Below are 19,319 nucleotides of genomic sequence, written 5' to 3' on the forward strand. Positions count from 1 at the left end.
TCCAAGATGGTAATGTCTTTCTTTGTTCAGTCGAAAAGAAATTAAGGGTTTTGAGGAAAACATTCCAGGATTTTTCTCCATACTGTGGACTTCAATGAGGATCTCAGCCGAGGAATCTATCCTCATTAAAGTCCACTATATGGAGAAAAATCCTGAAATGTTTTCCTCAAAAATCGTAATTTCTTTTCGACTGAAGAAAGAAAGACACGAACATCTTGGATGACATAGGGCTGAGTAAATGATCTAGAAATTTTAATTCAGGAGTTAACTAATCCTTTAAACTCTAATGGAACATTATGGTTTAAGGCAGGGGTCTTTAACATTTTTCAGTCCAAAGATCCCCTTGGTGGATAATATGACGGAGCACGGACACAAAATCAGCACAAAATCAGCATATTAGAGTGATTTCTGAAGGATCATGTGACACTGAAGAGTGGAGTAAAGGCTGATGAAAATTCATCTTTGCCATCATAAGAATAAAGTACATTTAAAAAAAAATATTAAAATAAGAAAGTTATGTAAAAAGTATCATTTTTACTGTATTTTTACTTAAATAAATACATCATATTCACTTTATACACTGTTGCGTGGGAAACACAATAAAAGCTTCAGCTGAAATGAACTCATTATTGTTTAATGCATATTTGCATTTTTTTAAAACAATTATTTTGAGATCAAACAGTAATTGCCGGACCCCCTGCCGTACCGCTGTGGACCCCCTGTTGAAGACCCCTGCATAAAGCTGAATTGTGTTTTTTGTTGTTGCCATGTATTTTTTTTTTCTTTTTAGCAGACACAAATTCTTTTGACTCTTGGCACAAATAGAGCTGTACATACTAATTTTAGTCATGCGTGCAACTGAAAGAGGCTTTGTTTCACTTGGATTTTGATTGTGTTAAATCCCTCTTGGGTTTTCACAGTTTGTGCATATGTGTGTGCGTACATCCTTTGACAGGTCTGGCCGTCCAGTCAGTTTCACAGTGGTTTTCAGTACGCCCAGTCCAATTAGCAAAATCTCCTGGGTCAATCGTCTGCATCTGGCCAAAATCGCCCTCAGTAAGTGTGGCATCTCAAGCATGAGTAACATATTGTTGACATGAATCTTTCACTTATCATTTTCATGGATTCATTTTCTCATGTGTATAAAAGCTTTGAGTTTCAGTGACAGTATTGCGCCTCCGGCTAAGCTTATTACCGTTTGTGTAGGAGAGGAGAACTTGCCTGGCTGGGTGTGCGTAGAGGATGATGAAAAGACTAAGCCTCCATTCTGGTGCCCATTACTGGCCTGCCGGTTGCCTGTGTTTACCCCAAAAATGCAAGATCTGAAAGTAAGTGAGAGACAATCAACCAATTGTGTTTGTGTAAACTTAAGAAAGAACACTATTCACTAAACACAGAAGCCATTTTGTGTTGTTTTTGCCAAAAACAACTGAAAAATGAAAGTTCTGTTATCACTTAAATACCCTTATGTCTTGTAAGTGAAATTTTAATTCTTTTTTTGCATTTAGTTAGGTTTCTTGCATGTCTGACAGCTCACATAAACTGAAAAGAAAACATGCATCTATTTCATTATAGGGTGTCTGAGTCTAAAACCGTGTCATCCAGCGAGCTTTTTCAATTTGCTGCCGGTTTCTACATAGATAGCTAGCTATTTTAAAAATGACCACCTTTGAGCCATGTATGGATATATTCACGTGTCTTGAGTCGACATCTTATGACACTTTGTACTTGAAAATATACCTCTATTTTAAAAAAGGGGATCTCTCTAATAGGGGGGTCATATTTGGTGTCCCTTGACGTCCAAAAGGTTTGAAAAGCTTGAAAATCTCTCTCAGCAATGAGATTAAATGGAAAACAGATAGACTTTTGCTTAAGTCTAATGCTTTTCAAATTTTTCTTGAAATGTAACACTTAACTGTGAACTCTTGAAAGAGCAACCTGTGTGCAATGTTTTTCCTGGAGCTGGAGGAAAAACATTTCCTTTGGGTAGTCAGTGTTTGATCTCAGACAAGGCAGATTGTACTCAGATTTAGATTCAGACATTCATTGGTATGCATGTGGTAGACTATAAATCACTGTTATTGCTTGGCCAACATCCTAAACTTTTATCTGCCCTATCAGTGCTGCACAACATGGTGGATTGCCAATCTTTCTAACATAGTATTTGCAATCAGACATGGTGTCTGAATCAAACACATGTTGCCTTACATTTACATATAGCTTTGATCTTCTATTTTGTATGGCGTTGCTATTCTACACCTCCAGGTCGGTGTGCAGCTTCACAACATCTGGTCAGTACTTTCGATCCACGGGACTTCACATTTTTATTCAAGACCTTCTGCCAGTCCAGTTTTGATTTTATTTATTAGTGATGAGTTCCTGTTCAGCCACTGGATTTCATTGCTTTTATAGTACTGTTACGATTTGCTGTTGAACTACACTTGTTTGTGGATTCTTTGTTTTTGGAAATTCTGCTGATTTGTCACTCAGATGCTGTTATCTAGCTGGTTAACAGATGCGTTTTTGTCAAAAGTGCGATAATTAAAGCTACTAAGTCTGCGCATTTCAAAGCAAAGCGCACACTTAGTTCAGCTTGTGATCCAGACTTTTCCGTGTCTCAGAACGGCTCAGTTCACAGTGAATGCAGTGAACCCGTTTATTGCGTGTACTGTGAGTTTAGCACGCATTTAAGGACACATTGGCCACCAATTATGCTTTATTTTCGCGGGAGATGATTACAGCAGTTTACTAAATTTGTAGTGAGATGCATTTTTGTAAGCCTGTTTTCACTAAAGCTGGAGCTGTTTCCGTCAAAATAAAAGCTTAAAAGTGCAGTATGAATTCCTGACAGCTAGCTGTTTAAATGGGTAATGTTACTGCAGTCCAAATTTAAAACATTTCTTTCAAGTGTATTAGTTAGGAAGGAAGTATTTAATTTCCCTATAGTGTAAAGCAAAAATAATGAAAAAATAAAAATAATGGCTATTACCGTCATTGTTGTTATAATTATTATTATATTCTAATGGCTTGGCTTCCTAAAACACCAGTGTGAATGTAATTTAGACTGAGACAGTATATTGCAAATAAAAAATGGGTTGAGTCCCCTTTAAAGTTCAGGTAAAAGTCAATTCACTGACTTTTTTCTGACTTAGGTTTTCTTATTTAAGATCATGGGTTGAAGCTCTGATTTTTTTAACTCTCAAAGTGCATTAGATGGAATAATTTAACTTTAAAATGTACACATTTTTAGATTTTTTCCAATTCTTCATTGTTTGTATGCAAAACCAATAGCTCAAATGTAATATAGACACACATCAGTACATGTCTAGTCATTGTCCACAAAAAGTTCTAGTTCATTAGTTCATATGTGATATTTTGTGTGGCTCAAATGTCTTCCCAAATCCCTAATGTCCCATAACAAGTGTGTTCCATAGGAAGCAATATAACAAATGTTTCACAGCTCATTTGCTGCTGGTGCGTTCACTTTACTATTCTCAAAATGTGATGCAATCACTCTTTAATGATTGCTTTCCACACCGCTATCAACTCTGGATGAGTGGCTGATGCGTTTTCTGGCTGCTTTGGGTGTCGCTCTTACAGCTACAAACCTCACATGCTTATCTGATCCCGCACCTGATGTTTTTGATGTCTCTTGACGGTGGATGTTCTTTTTGCCTGGGATGTGTAGTACTTTGAAGTCATACGGTTGCAGCCTTAGGACCGATTGTCTAGAGCTGGTAGAAGATTTAGATTAAGGACTAAATATAGTCCCTAGTATTTTGGTCTGTGATCAAATCCAACATTCTCCCAAAAGCTAAGACTTCACTTTCTGTATGCCTATATTTGCATTCAGTCAGCCTGCGATTCACCAAGCGTGTATACATCTTTCCTCTTTGGTACTGAACAAACGCCCGTCTTAACCTACGAAATGTGCATCTGCTTTCATCTGCATTCTGTCATCATCCTGTTTGAAGTACACTTCAGTGCCAGCCTTGCCCAAAATGAGTTTGAATATATCGTTGTACTGTAGCTCACAAGTCCCAGGAAAAAATATCTTCATAGCTCATGTGCTCTTTGCACTTGATTTGATTCCTTACTTTTGCCGCGTTCCAGACAACCCGTAACTCGTGTTTTTCCGACCTTCTACCCGTGAAAGTGCACTGGAACGGCAGTCAAACCCGTGACTTCCCACTCGTGAACTCCTACTAGATCGATGTACTCCCAGTTCCGAGTTCTGACGTGACATAGCCCTAGAAACAACAATATCAGCCCTAATGGGTGCGGTGTTTATGCAAGTAGTACACGGTGGAAAAATAGCGCTTAGGACAATATAACGTTGCAATCAAATTAATAATAATATAAAAATAATAATAATTCATAAATGTGCCCAGGCAATTTGGCGTGACTTGCCTGGAACGCTACAAAGTCATGAATCGTGGTTTGAAGTGGTGATTTACCAGTTAAAAAACCTGCCTGGAACGCAGCATTTGTTAACAAAACTTTCATGAAGTTCAATATATTTGCTTACTTGAACAAAATACTTGGATTTGAAGTTTATTAATGAAACATTCCTAAACCGCAAAAAAATGCTAATGTCTGTTTTCTCATCAAAAATAATACAATTCTTAGATCAAGATGCATTTACTAGATAAGCAAAAAGATGCAAGATATTTAGTCTTGTTTCCTGGGGGGAAAAAAATTCAAAATTAAGTGCATTTTGTCTAAAAATAAAATTAGCTGCCAGTGGTGTAAGAAAAGCAGGGTGTTTTTTATCAATTAAATATACATTTTCACTGGCCCTGCCACAAAAAAATTAAATAGTTATTGTTATCATTGTTTTTGACCCGTATTATTTTGTATTCTAATAAATAAGCTTATATCATATCAAAATTTTAAATACCTGTTAAATTTTACAATTCTCCATTCCAGTTTCGACATCACGGCAAAAACTACTAGCCTAACAAATATAAAGTTCAAACATTATTAAAGACAAGTGAACAGTCGGTAAATAAGAGAAAATGAACAAATTACAAGGAACAGCATGAGTAAATAAACAGAACAAAGATACTAATTAAACAGTGTATTAGGTGTTCAGGTACAAAAATTCATAATCATGCTAGGGGTGGAGCCGAACCCGAATACGGTATTCGGAAAGGCACAAATAGCGTGTTTTTTACGAATATTTATTTCGAACAAATACTTAAAAATATTTGTATTCGGAAACAACAAGAAAAACTTTGTCAAAAAGCTGCGTTTCCTTATGAGACCGCAGTGCATGCCCGCATGAGTGAGTGAGTGAGTGACATTCAGGAGTCGTGGGGGGTAAAAGAGGTGACTGACACAGGCTGCTCCACACACAGCAACAGAGAAGGCTCGGCTGAGTGAAAAAAGACTTCACTGCATCACTATTTTTGTTGAATAGATTTTTGTACATTAACTGGGTTCTGGAGGCAGTTTATAACTTTCGGGAAGCGGAGTTTAATCGGGAGATTATTCCATTAGGGGCCGTTCACATGTAGCGTCTTTTTGCGCGCTCAAGTTCGTTATTTCAAATGTAGACGCGCGGTATGCACGCTCATAATGGAAGCGACGCGGTTGTTCTTTTCCAGGAGCGTCCGCGCCGCATCGAGATAAAAACATCTCAACTTTTCAGAATGCCGCGAGCGCACCGCGGGTCATGTGACAAGAACCAACGTATCAGCTTCTTCCTTTCACGAAAAACATTAAAAGCTTAGCCAAGATGGAGGAACAGCCGGTCATAGCTGTTACAGGGATAACAGTTTTTAGTAGCAGAGCGATTTTTAGTTTTGGAAATCCATTCATCCTTTGCTGAAACTTCCGCGTCTTCATGGAGAGCGCGGGTCATGGTTGCTTAGCAACGGCAGACGCCTGCAGAGCGTTTTGGAAAGAAGGAGAAAGCGGCACGCCTAGCGTTTTCCACGCGTTTTTAGGCGCGACATGTGAACCCTTATATGGTACGTTTAAGTTACACTTTCTTTTGCAGACAGCAAGATGTAGGCTATAGGCTAGTTAACCTTATCATAGCTTCCCGTCACTCATTATTTTTACACTTATTTTGAATTTTACTCGAATACAAATACAAATACTTTCCCCCCTCAACAAATACAAATACAGATACAAATACCGGCTGCTTTGCACACCACTAAATCATACGTAAAATAACATTGCATATTTTTCACTGCATAAATTAAATATAGCTTAAAGTTATTCAGTCAAGAGCAGTAAGTGTTTCTTTTTTTTTTTTACATTAACATCAAGGACACTGACAGCAGTTGGTAAATTAACCGAGGTCAGTTTAAGAGATGATGCATGGATCAAATATAATGATACATATCTGATTTCATTCTCAACTGTTTAAGTTCACTTAAAGACATAACCAGCTGGATAACCAGCAAGATACTCGCCAAGACTGGTATTTTGACATACTTTTGGATGTATTTGTCCAATCAAGCGCAAGAAGACATGAAAAGAAGCGTAATTATGACGCTCGCGGCTTGTGGGTTGACTGACACACAGTTCTTTGTGTGTGCGCTGTTCGTACTGAATAGAGTTGTTATTCGCATGTTCTTGTGCTTGAATGCTTTAAAATCTCTTGAATGTTCAAATTGGCAAGGAGTATTTCTCTGTTAAACAAAGACGGAAAAGAGAATTTGTCTTTTGTGCATTGTCAGAGATGTGGTTCTGTCAGGAAAGCCAGTAAGCTCAAAAATGCACCAATTTTAACACGTAAAGAGTGCATCAAGGATGCGTTGTTTGTGCAGTTTCTGTGTAGAATAGGTGTTGTTTGTGCATGAAAAATCGGTGTGTAATTGACGCACAAACAATGTGTAAACAACTCAATCTACGTGGAAACAATGCATCCTCAATGTGTTGCTTATGTGTTAAAATTTGCACATTTTTTAGCTTATTGGATTTCCATATCAAAGTGCGCACTGCATACACAGAACACAGCATGTGAGTAAACAACATGTCAAGGATGTGTTGTTTGCTTATTTTTTCCACTTAGAATATGTGTTGCTTACATGTGAAAAATCGGTGTGTAATTACTGTGCAAACAATGCGTAAACATATTCTACGTAAAAACACCTCATCCTCAATGTGTTGTTTACCAAGTAAAATTCACACGTTTTTGAGCTTCTTAGCTTTCCATATCAAAGTGCGCACTGTACACACAAAACACAGAACGTGAATACAGAACGTAGTTATATTTTTGTGTCTTCTTGCGCTTGAATGTTTTAAAATCCCTTGAATGTTCAAATTGGCAAGGAGTATTTGTTAAACTAGGATTAGAAACAGAATTCTGGGTTTGTGCGTTGTCAGAGATGTGGTTCTCTATGTATGGAAAGCTTGGAAGCTCAAAAACTTGTGAATTATAACACGTAAATCACACATTAAGGATCCATTGTTTGCACGTTGTTTTCACTTAGAATACGTTTTTTTACGCATGAAAAATTTGTGTGAAATTACAAAGCAAGCAACGTGTTAACAATATATATTATACACGGAAACATTTTATCTTCAACATCCATCCCTGTTAAAATTTGCCGTTTTGTGTGAGCTTATTGGCTTTCCATATTAAAGTGTGCACTGTACACATAGAACACAGCATGTGAGTACAGAATGTAGTTGTCTTTTTGCGCTTTAATGCTTCAAAAAATCGCTTGTATGTTTAAATTGGCAATGCTTAAAAACACATGCAAATGGTAAACTTTCGTGAGGACGCAGCAGTGGCCTGGTTAGGCCCGTGACAAATCCGTCAACTGTCCCGAGCGGTCTTTCACACTGGCCCCCGGATCATTGGGCAGTCTTTATTGTCGAGCCTTGCTGACCCCTTGCTTGCACAGTTTTCTCCTAGTGCGTGACAGACAAAGCTGTGAGCAAGCCAATTAAATCAGTGTTGAATAATGGAAAAGATCCTTCTTTCCAAGAAAAGTCCAAATCGGAACAAAGTGAATTGCTTGTCTTCTTCAAAAAAGGAAGCTTCTAGATGCTATATTAATAGAAGCATGCGTTTATATTTTTGAACATATACAAATGTGTGTTTGTGACAGAGTAGATCTGAAGTTGTTCTTTAATATTACTTACATAACTTAGGTACGAGAAACTCTTTTGTGGGAAATGTTTGATGTTTTAAAGAATGGGGGAAAATACCTTCGTTACTGCAGATTAAAGCGAGGCAGATCTGTGCCTGCTAGAGAATATGCAGGAATAGACAAGCGGTTGCCTATGTGATGTGAAGTATAGTCTGTGTTCAGGAGGAACACCCATGAGACAAATGTGGATGCGTCTTAAATCGGTCTTCTTACAACCCCTCTCCACCCCCATATTATCAGAACGCAAAAAAGTAATAATGAGCTTGAAAAGAATAAAGAACGAATGAGGACACTAAAAATCGTCAAGTCATTAAGATGTCTTAAGATAAATGCTACAGTAAAATACAGCAGCGTAAAAGCAGCACATTCTGAAGAAAATAGCAAGCCTGACACAGAACCTTGTATAAATAATTCCAGTGGGCTAATTCATGTACATATTAAATATTCTACCTGTTTTTTCCATGGAGGGGAAAATGTGAATAAAAGCCATGGCCCCAGTAGATTGCTTAAGATGAAAAGGGGCTTCATTCCCACTGTGCATACCCAGGAAGAGCGAGTTTGCAGCAAGTTTTGCACATCAGAGTGCTGAGAATCAGACTCACAGCAGGAGAAGGACAGCGGCAGCCTGCGATTCCCACGCAAGATCCTCCTCAAACACAATAAGGACTGTTTCATCTAAACAGGTCATCCTCTTGCCATGAAACTGTGCTATAGGCTAATTTGTCATGAAAATGTAATGGGTTCTCATTACATTACAGATAAAAGCAGTCTAGTAGTCCCTCATTTCTATATATTGTGAATTATATTCTGGTCCTATATATAGCCGTGTATACGGCTGTGAGTAATCACAACATTGCCAATATATAGCCATATTGCACGGCTACTCATGTGATATTGCATTTATACAACAGTTCAATGGCACAAGTGTGTAAATACACAAGAAACAACAATGGAGTGTCTTTAAAAACTGTCTTTTGTGCAAACTGCTTCCTTCTGCCATGGATTCAAATTTCAAGTTGACAGTTTAACAGCTGAGCCCAAGCCTCCGTTACTAATTTGAAAATGTCACTTTAGAACTAGCAAGAACTTTAGAACATTGCAAGCGTATTGTGGAGCAATATGACAGAGATGAACTGAGTGAGTGTGATTACCTGCATCTGATACAGGATTCATTCTTCAGCTTAATCTCATATTCACAATAAAACATTAGTTTGAATTTTCGCCGATGAAGCGATATATTTGTCGTACCATCCTTTCATCTGTTAATGGTGATTTCATAGGACAGCGCTGCTCAGTGCATTTGTTGGCTGCATCTTACAAGGTGGTAAAAATAATGTCCTTGTTTACAAAAATGCTTCCTTCTCTTTCAAAATAAGTCTTTACTGCCGACTCACTCATAAAAACAGTCTACAATGTAACTAATCACCATCAAAGACACAAACACAGTTCCCCTGTACTAAATACTATTAAATACTATGAACATTTATAAATATTTTTTTATTGAATAATAGTATTTAATAAACAGCCATCATACAAGTTGCTATGCAATTCAGTTAGAATAACAAAGGCAGCACTCTGATATATAGCACTGAAGTAACATAAAATATAACGTGATTTTGCCCTCAGTCAAAACTATTTGCTCTGGAACAAATAATAGATTAATGAGACCAAAGACTGCCTGTTAGATTTACCCAAAACTAATTATATCTCATGTTTAACCAGTAGAGACATCAGAGCCAGCAGTAAATTCTAGCAAATTTTTAAATATACATTATCTTTATAAACAAACTGCATATTTGAAGTCTAAATAAGTTCTCAACTAAAAAAAACTCTTAACACTACATTCCATGACACAAAAACAATATTATTTATAAAATTATAGTGGATTTGGGCATCCACTGTGACACACGCTGTGAGGAATATCACAAGCAGAGTGATATAAATGATGAATGTTGGAGTTACGATATCACTGGAATATCGCACTCCTTTCAGCCAATCAGATTTGAGGATCAGAGAGAATTTTCTATAAATTTGCATAAAATATAGCTTATATATAAAAAATATAGTTTTGCCCTCAGCCAAATCTATTTGCTCTGGAACAAAAAATAGATTAACGAGACCAAGGCTGCCCATTAGATTTACCCACAACAAATTATATCTCATGTTTAACCACTATAGAGACATCGGAGTCAGCGGTAAATTCCAGAAGATCTGGCCGAGGTGAGCCTGCTTTTGGTGGGTTCATGAGCACATCTCTAAAAGCAAATTTTCAAATAAATGTAATCTTTATTAACTGCATATTTGACGTCTAAACAAGTTCATTCTCGACTAAAAAAATTCTTAAAACTACATTCCCAGACAAAAACAATATTATTTATAAAATTATAGTGCATTTGGACGTCCACTATGACACTTGCTGTGAGAAATATCACAAGCGAAGTAATACAAATGGTGAACGTTGAACGTTGTAGTATCACTAGAATATCACACTCGTCTTAACCGATCAGATTTGAGGACCTGAAAGAACTGTATAAATTTACATAAAATATAGCGTGATGAGATATTGCCCTCAGCCAAATCTGTTTGCTCTGGAACAAACAAGAGATTAATGAGACTGAGACCTGTTAGATTTACCCAAAACAAATTATATCTCATGTTTAACCACTATAGAGACATCGGAGTCAGCGGTAAATTCCAGAAGATCTGGCAGAGGTGAGGCTGCTCTTAGTGGGTTCATGAGCACTGAACGCACACTGATGCCCTGGAGCTCACATCTCTGAAAACATCGTAGCAAATTTTTAAATAAACGTTATAATAATCATTAAATAAACAAGTACATTCTCACCTAAAAACTCTTAAAATTACATTCCGTGACACAAAAACACTATTATTTGTAAACGTAAAGTGGATTTGGGCATCTGCCATGCCACTTGCTGTGAGAAATACTGCAAGAGGAGTGATACAAATTATAAAACAGTTGGAGCTCTGTTATCACTAGAATATCACACTCATCTCAGCCAATCAGATTCAAGAATTGGTGTATAAAAACAGACAATTGTTATCAGTTTAGAAATCAATACTACTACAATAGTAATTTGTTACATTCATAACTTTTTTTAACCCTACATGTAATAAAAAAAGAACAGCTTTATGAAAGTTTTACAGCTTTGTCTGGGCTAAAAGTGGAAAAATTGATGTTGTCTGTGGCTGTACTTTACTGCCATCATTGAGGATAAATCTCTGTATTTTCTAATAGAAAGTTTGAAACGCAATCACAGGAAATGTCTTGAGTGTGTGTGCAAAAGGGTTTACAGAAAAACACTGCAATTACGGTCTTTTTAGGCTGCTAAAAAAGGAAAATTCTGTCATTATTTACTCACCTTAATGCCAGTCCAAACCTGTACAAACATCACAAAAGGAGACCTTTTCATAAGTGTCCTGCTTATTTTTTTTCAATGCGATTAGAAGAAATGGGAACTGGAGCTTTCAAAAAAGTTCAAAAAGCATCATGTACTTGCATCAAGTACCAGTGCCGCAAGTAACTTGGGGTGAAGCATTACTTTAATAGAAAGGCAGAAACAAGTTAGATTTATCTGTATTCTGTCATGTCACACTTAATTTGTTCTAAAAATTTTGACATGACGATACATTAATTATTATGTGCCATTATGTTAAAAAAACAAAACCCTTACAACCTTAGTTGTATACTTTCCACAAGCTGTAATTACAAGGTGCTATAGTTAATATTAAGTTACCACAATATGCGCTAAATGATGTGTTGTCTTGCTGTGGTAAACAGTGTACTCTTAATTAAGATTAACACAGTGTCAGCAGGGGTTGGTTTGTCACCAGACATGTGTGCCCTGATGATTAAACCTGGAATAATAGCTTGTCTGGCTTGTGCATAAATTATATGTGAATGGCAATGGGTGTTTAATAACCTTATGTCTGTCTAATTTGAGCCAAGCAGTCAATTAACTTCTTTTTAACGTCTCTTTCCAAGCCAAGCGTTGGCTGTGGCCACCAGCCTTTTTAGATGTGAACTAACTCAGCATGTATCGGATCCGCCACAGCTGCCAAAACATGGACAACAAAGTGTGTCAAATTAAGAGAGTCAATGTGTGCCATGCCTTTCCCACCCAGAAATGTTATAAACTGTAAAAACCTGAAGTGTAGGTCTGTCTGAAACAGGAAAATCAAAAGATGTGCATCATATTTATCATGCCCCATTTAAAGCCTTCAATCCAAAATAAATAAATAAAAGTGCAATTCTGTCCTCTAGTTTAGATAATCCTTTGGCTCTGAGTTGTGTTTTTGAACATGCAAAAAACTGTTTTTCTTCTTTGATCCCACTGTTGCAGTACTCTAATGATCATCTTTTAGAACAAAATTCATTCAACACAGTTAAAAGTCTCAACATGAGAATGTCCCTTCAAGGCAATTCAGTTCACTTGGCGGCCATCTTGGTGATACCCCGGGCAGCTACGTCTGTAATAAGCATGCAAGTACAGCTACTTCAATGATGAAAAACCAGAGTGTGTCAGGATTATGTTTAAATTACTTTCCCTTAGCATTGAGCAAACTGACATCTCTCTCAGCACAAGCTTAAGGTTTTTGAGTGACACTTTGCCATTTTGATTGATATCAAATATTCCTGTAGTCAAAAGCCGGCAGCTCTTAATGCTTGGCTTCTTGAAATCGAGCCTCAAGATGCTTACTTTGAGGGTAAAGAGAATAATATCCTGCTTTTTTGTTGATCGACATAAAATATTTGCTGACGACTTGTTAGTGTGCAGAATAAAATTGCAGTTGCACCAGAATAGTCCACTATACTTATCTGCATCCCACATTGCAGAAGCAGAATTATAGTGTTAGACATACAAAGTGACTGTAGAATTGCATGTCTGTCAGAAAATAGAAATAACACAAAAAGTGTGTGTGTAATATACAAAAATAAATTGTGAATTGTGTAATTATGTATTGATATATATTTGAAATTATTATTTTTTTCTGTAATGTCAACACTGAACTTTCAGCAACCATTACATTCTAATATGCTGAATTGGTGCTCAAGAATTTCATATTATTAGCACTTTTGAAAAAAAGTTTTTAATGCTTAACAGTTTTGTTGAAACCATGTTAGACTAATATTCATAAGTTTGGGATAAGTAAGATCTGAAAAGAAAAAATAATAATACTTAATACTTTTATTCAGCAATTAAATTGGCCAAAAAGACAGTATTTACAAAAATATTTAACGGCACAGTGGTTTTTAACATTGTTGATAATTAGAAATGTTTCTTGGGAAACAAATCAACATATTTGAACGATTTTTGAAGAATCATGTTCAACACTGAAGGCTGGAGTAATAATGCTGAAAATCCATCACTGGAATAAATTACGTTTTAAGAATTACATTCATATTTTCTTCAAAAACATAAGAAGTCTTAATGTAGTGTGTGTATATAGCAATTTAAATGTTTCTTAGTATTGTATTTTTCAGCTAATTTACAGAGGTGCATCTTTTAATGCTGATTTCCAAAAGTGATATCTTCATCTTTTTTTTTTATTGCAGTTGCAGGCTGCCCTGTATAACCCGGTCCACTGTTCTCTCCTTGGTTTTTCTGCGGCTAGCACATCCTTGCCTCAGGGCTACCTCTGGGTAGGTACACTTCGTACAATAAGAACATCTTTTCTTCTTTAGAAATCATCACCGCATTTGTACAGGAATATCATAATATCTCTGCACATCTGGTACCCTCCCCTCACCTCACCTCTGATGCACCTTAGGGCAAACAAATTACATACAAACATTTGCCCACCTCTAACCAAGTCAGTCATCAGGACAGTACAACTGAGAACATTCTGAGCCCCTTATTTAAACTTACTGACAATATGCCAATTTCCCAAACCACCAGTATCACTTTTTACTGAGTAGTCATTTAGCAGATGTTCTTTTATCCATGTACAGTACACTTGCTCAAAGGCACAATAAAAATAGCTCAATTTATCATTCCTCGCAGGGTTTGAACCTCCAGCCTTTTGAGTTCTGCTCCACATTATTCAGTTTATATTTAAGCAACATTTCATAAGCAAGAGTGCTGTTGTTCTGAAACTCATTACACTTTAAAGTACAAGTAAAATTAATAGGATATCACATATAACTTGAATTTTTACATCACCATGTTTTTTGATTCCCACTGGGTAATCAAAAGTTTTACGCACACTTGGGGTCTTTACGTAAATTTGAATACTTGAGCCAAATACTGGAAATGCTTCATGTAAGTAGAAAAGTGGTCAAGCGCCAGCGAAGACAGTGTTTGAATGAATCAGTTAAATAAATGATTCAGTTACTAATTTAGGGCTGATTCAGTTCGAGTACTCGTTTTAGAAAAATCCTCGATTGCATTTTGCCCGTGTCGAGTAACCGGCAAAATACCGGAAGTATCGTATTTCAAAAGACAAGAATCCTTGAAATGTATTATTAGACCGTCTTCCAGAGCTGCATGATATATTAAAACCATTTAAAAATCATAATAAGGCATTATGCTATTGTGAATGCTTTCATTATTTACATGCGTGTAGGTTACGGGCATCTCAGAGCTGCTCCGTTCACAGTAAATGCTGCTCCACACAAACAGTTAACAGTTACATGTGTGGAATACTTTATTTGAACTAATTATTATTGCCTCATTGCTATTATATATGTATTTTGGGCTGTTGTTCACTTAGGACTATTTTTATTACAAATTTTTTTTTTTTTTTTAATAATTATTCGATTACTCGATCAATAACCTGAATAATCAACCGATTACTTGATTACCAAAATGATCGTTAGTGACAGCCCTAGACTCATTCATAGTATGTTATGTATCTTAACAGTTTTGTTCAAGTAAACCATATGATTACTTGCTTTTGATACTTTATTTGAACTAAATATTATTGCCTCATTGCTATTATATATGTATTTTAAGTAATTTTGAAGGCTGTTGTTCAATTAGGTCTATTTTTATTACTACAAAAAATATATATATATATTTTTTTTTTGTAGTAATAAAAAAAAAATTATATATATATATATTTTTTTTATTATATATATATATTTTTTTTATTACTACAAAAAAAAAAAAAAAATATATATATATATATATATATATATATATATATTTTTTTTTTTTTTTGGTAGTAATAAAAAAAATATATATATATATATATATATATATATATATATATTTTTATTACTACAAAAAAAATAAAAAAAATAAATAAAATATATATATATATATATAATTATTAGATTACTCGATTAATAGTCAAAATAATCAACCGATTACTCGATTACCAAAATAATCGTTAGTGACAGCTCTAGACTCATTCATACCTGTTGCTACTTGGAAACAAACTGTGTTTGTTCCCAGTGGTGTTGGACCAATTTGTTTGGAGGATTGCAACTAACTCGTATAATTTCCAGTCTAAAAGTTTCCAGGTCATGAATCAGTTCACAAATCTTACTGAATCACAACTTGTACACTGAAATGCACTTTTCTGTGATATTTTTCTTTTGACTCACAGAGCTTCACCTGAAGTAAGTGATGGTAGCAGGAGCTCCTCAAAAAAAAAACACTGTTGGAATAGTTTGATCGACATTTAAAAGAAAGAGGGAAGCAGGATTAAAAGTTTCTCGAAAGGCAGCTCTAGAAACAAACATCAAGTATTCCACATCAAAAGACATTCTATAAATCATTTATCTCATGGCTGTGTTTCCACGTCCCCCCCCGGGCCATGTCAGTGAGTTCAAGCACTGGATGTCCTCCTTCTCATGTTTGTTTTCTTTTTGTTGTGTCTTCGGCTGCGCAGGTGGCTAGCGGGGGTGACGACTCCCACGGGCAGGTGGAGATTTTCTCCCTTAACCGACCCACTCCACGCTCAGTTAAGAGTTTCTCTCTAGGTTCTCCAGTACTCTGTCTGGAGTATATCACAGAACCCAGCACTGATGAAGAACTGGAAACACAATCCTCTGAAGTTCTTTCCAAGATCGGCAACACCATCTGTGTAGGATTACTGGATGGCAAGTAAGTCTGAATACATACCTGTATTGGTCTGGAATAATTTGAGTCATTACATTGCTAATTTTATGCAGTCAGCCAGAACTAATTTGCTTCTTGTCTGTGTATGTGTGTGTGTGTGTTTTTCTGAAGCATCCTGGTTTATGGAAGCGTGGACACCGCTGCTCAGTGTCTGCTAACATTTTGTAACCCTGAGGGCTGCCCGGTTCTGTGCCTAAAGCACTCTGCCAGCTTTCTCTTCGCTGGACTGAGTAACGGAAAGGTTGCGGTTTATAACCGAAAAAGTGGAGGTAGAAAAACTGCAGTGCAATTTTCAGTGTAAATATAGATTAAAGGGATAGTGCACTCAAAAATTAAAATTCAGTTACCATTTCACCCTTCTGTCATTACAAAACACAACTTTCTTTTTTCTATGGAAAAGAAACTGTTTGGTTACCATGTCAAAATAACTTCTTTTGTGTTCCACAGAATAAAGTCAAACAGATTTTGACATAAGGGAGAGTAAACAATAACAGAATTTTCATTTTTGAGTAAACTATTCCTTTCATTAAATCTACAATATTATATTTTATAAATTCAGTTGGTTTTTTCCCATTAACTTTGGGTTTACATTTGCAGGAAACAATATGTGAACTCTTGGATTTCTGCATAAATTGGTCATAAAATTTCAACAAAAGACAAACACAATCTGTTTAAACAAATAACACAAAAACAGTGACGCATTTGCATGTCTTTATTGGGCACGCCATGTAAACAGTCACAGGGCAGGGTGGGAAAAAAACTCTTTTTCTCTTTACAAAATCATCTCAGTTCAGCAGTATTCCTGGGATGTCTGCTGTGAATCATTCTTTTGTGGTCAAGCCAATGCATGTCAGTCAGGTTGAGGTCAAGACTGGGCCACATCAGATGGGGTATTTTATTGTTGATTTAGTTCTGGGCTTGGGATCACTGATCCTGTTGAACTGCTCAACTTCTGAGTTGCAGTTGGCAAAACAGTTGAACTTACATCCTGCTGCAAAATGACCTGATAAACCTGGGAAGTGGTTTTTCTGTCAGCGATAGTAAGCTGCCCAGACCCTGAGGCTGCAAAGCCCCATGATGTCCCTCCATCCTAGTTTTTCTAAAGAGCTGCTAACTACTTTCAAACACCTTTGGCTTCATCTATCCACAGAATATTTCGCCAGTAGCACTGGCCAGGTGCTCTTTTGCTAAGGTTTTTTTTTTCATATGCACCTCCAGGCCCATCTAAATGTTAGAATTTCAGTTTAGCCAACTCACTCTCATGTCAATTCAGTACCATTTTACGTTTTAGAAAAGTGAAGGCTAATTCATATGAATTTGTACAATCTGCTTACGCCCTATTTGCAGTTAAGTTTAGGGGTGGACATTCATGCTCACGTTTTTAATATATAAAAAAAAATGTTCAAATCACATCATATGAATTTATACAAAAACAGCACTTTGTTAAATAGTTATGGTATGTAGAATGGGTTGGGTTGGCTGACTCCAGTTAAAAGATGAAAAACATTAAAGGCACAATATGTAGGATTTTTTGATTGAAATATCTAAAAACCGCTAGAACAGTGTTATATATTTTGCTGACTTGTGTACTTACATTATCCCAAATGTTTCGAAGAATGTTTAAATCCAGAAAAATAAGCAGTTTTAACTAGTGTAATGGACAGTGTCATCATACATCCTAAATTTTCTGGTTTTATTTTGTAGAAAAACATGGAAACCCCAAAGACACTTTAATATATTATGCATTTTATTAGGTGACGAACGCACAGAGTAGCATTATAACAGAATTTTCAACATGCTAAAATGCATCTAGTTTGATAAAACAGCACTGCTTTTTCCTACATACGCATGACTGGAAGATGCGGAAGTGGTCGACTGTGGCTCTGCTGCTCTTAAGGTGTGTATCATGTTCATCCTTTATTAGCAATAGCTCCAGCGGCCTCGTTTCGCTTCCACAACTTTCAGCCCCACACTGCTTTATACTACAGAGAAAAAGGTGCGAAACTTTAGTATATTAGCTCATTCATGGACATGAATACAACAACTCCCATGATTTCAAACTCAATCACGGCGTCATCAAACTACGCCTTTGTTTCTTTATTTGTTTTGAATATGCCCTCTTTATTGGCGAAAACGTACATATTACCTTACATATTAAATTTACCTTTAAAGTCCCAATGACATCAAAATTGAAGTTTTTTGGATTTTAGTATGAATTTGTTAGCCTTAAGCTAGTGTGTTTCAAAACATTGGCAAAATTCACATTTACAGGATATTCGCATTCAAACCTCCGCCAATATGGATCAACGAATTTGATGACATCACTCTGCACTTTAGCCTCTCATCAAACTTTCCGTTCACTCAAAAGCTCTTTAGAATCTGAATTGTCCCGCCCTCTTCACTATAAGTAGGTGCAGAAGCTGTCGCTGAAATCGGTCACTGTATGGTAAATGACACGTAGTGCACCATATAGGGAATAGGGAACGATTCAGACAGTGTAAATATGTTTTCCAATAGGCAAAAGAAGTCTGGTTTTGCACCGTTTCACACAAATTGCCAGATTCTGCTCCAGTCCACTCCAGAGACAAAATAGCGAAGAGCAGATCATATGTGCAAGTCGGTGCAGACCATAAATTGTATCGAACTCATTTGAATTCTATAGAGAATGCTATATTTTATAGCGATATAGATCAGATTGTGTCGGTCTTACGCTGTCTAATGCAGCTATCGGCCATTTAAAAAAGGGGTCAGGACTGCATATTTCCGGCCCTGTCTTCCTGTTTCAGTCGAAATTATGTCAACACATAAATCAACACTGCATGTTTCAATGCACTTCAGTTGACCTTTAAAGGCACTGCATATAATATTCACCACTAAAGGGTGCATATTCAAAAGAAACAAATGGGGTAGTAGGTGTTGATGACTTGGTTGATGAAGTGTGGAATCATGGGAGTTGTCATCATCTCCATAGCAGATGCAATCCGATGGGACTTGGGCAGAATCGTGTTCATGGATAAGCTGATGTATAAAAGGTTTTTTAACGTCATTGTAGTATGAAGCAGGGTGAGTCTGAAAGACGTGGAAGATAAACAAGGCCGCTGGAGCGATTGTGAATAAG

The 19,319-nt window shown here is 36.4% G+C and overlaps 1 protein-coding gene across 4 annotated transcripts in view; it reads left to right on the forward strand.

The window, feature by feature from the left end:
- Window positions 1-19,319, forward strand: part of arhgef10lb (Rho guanine nucleotide exchange factor (GEF) 10-like b) — a 68,086-nt gene that overhangs the window by 41,248 nt on the left and 7,519 nt on the right. For all 4 annotated transcript variants that reach the window (XM_073823011.1, XM_073823013.1, XM_073823014.1 and 1 more), the window contains 5 exons: window positions 956-1,056; window positions 1,207-1,328; window positions 13,690-13,776; window positions 15,972-16,186; window positions 16,313-16,470. In XM_073823011.1, coding sequence (XP_073679112.1) covers window positions 956-1,056; window positions 1,207-1,328; window positions 13,690-13,776; window positions 15,972-16,186; window positions 16,313-16,470 — 683 coding nt within the window. The remainder of the gene's footprint in view (window positions 1-955; window positions 1,057-1,206; window positions 1,329-13,689; window positions 13,777-15,971; window positions 16,187-16,312; window positions 16,471-19,319) is intronic.

The sequence above is a fragment of the Garra rufa genome, chromosome 18 (genome assembly GCF_049309525.1).
Source record: "Garra rufa chromosome 18, GarRuf1.0, whole genome shotgun sequence".
NCBI lineage: Eukaryota > Metazoa > Chordata > Actinopteri > Cypriniformes > Cyprinidae > Garra > Garra rufa.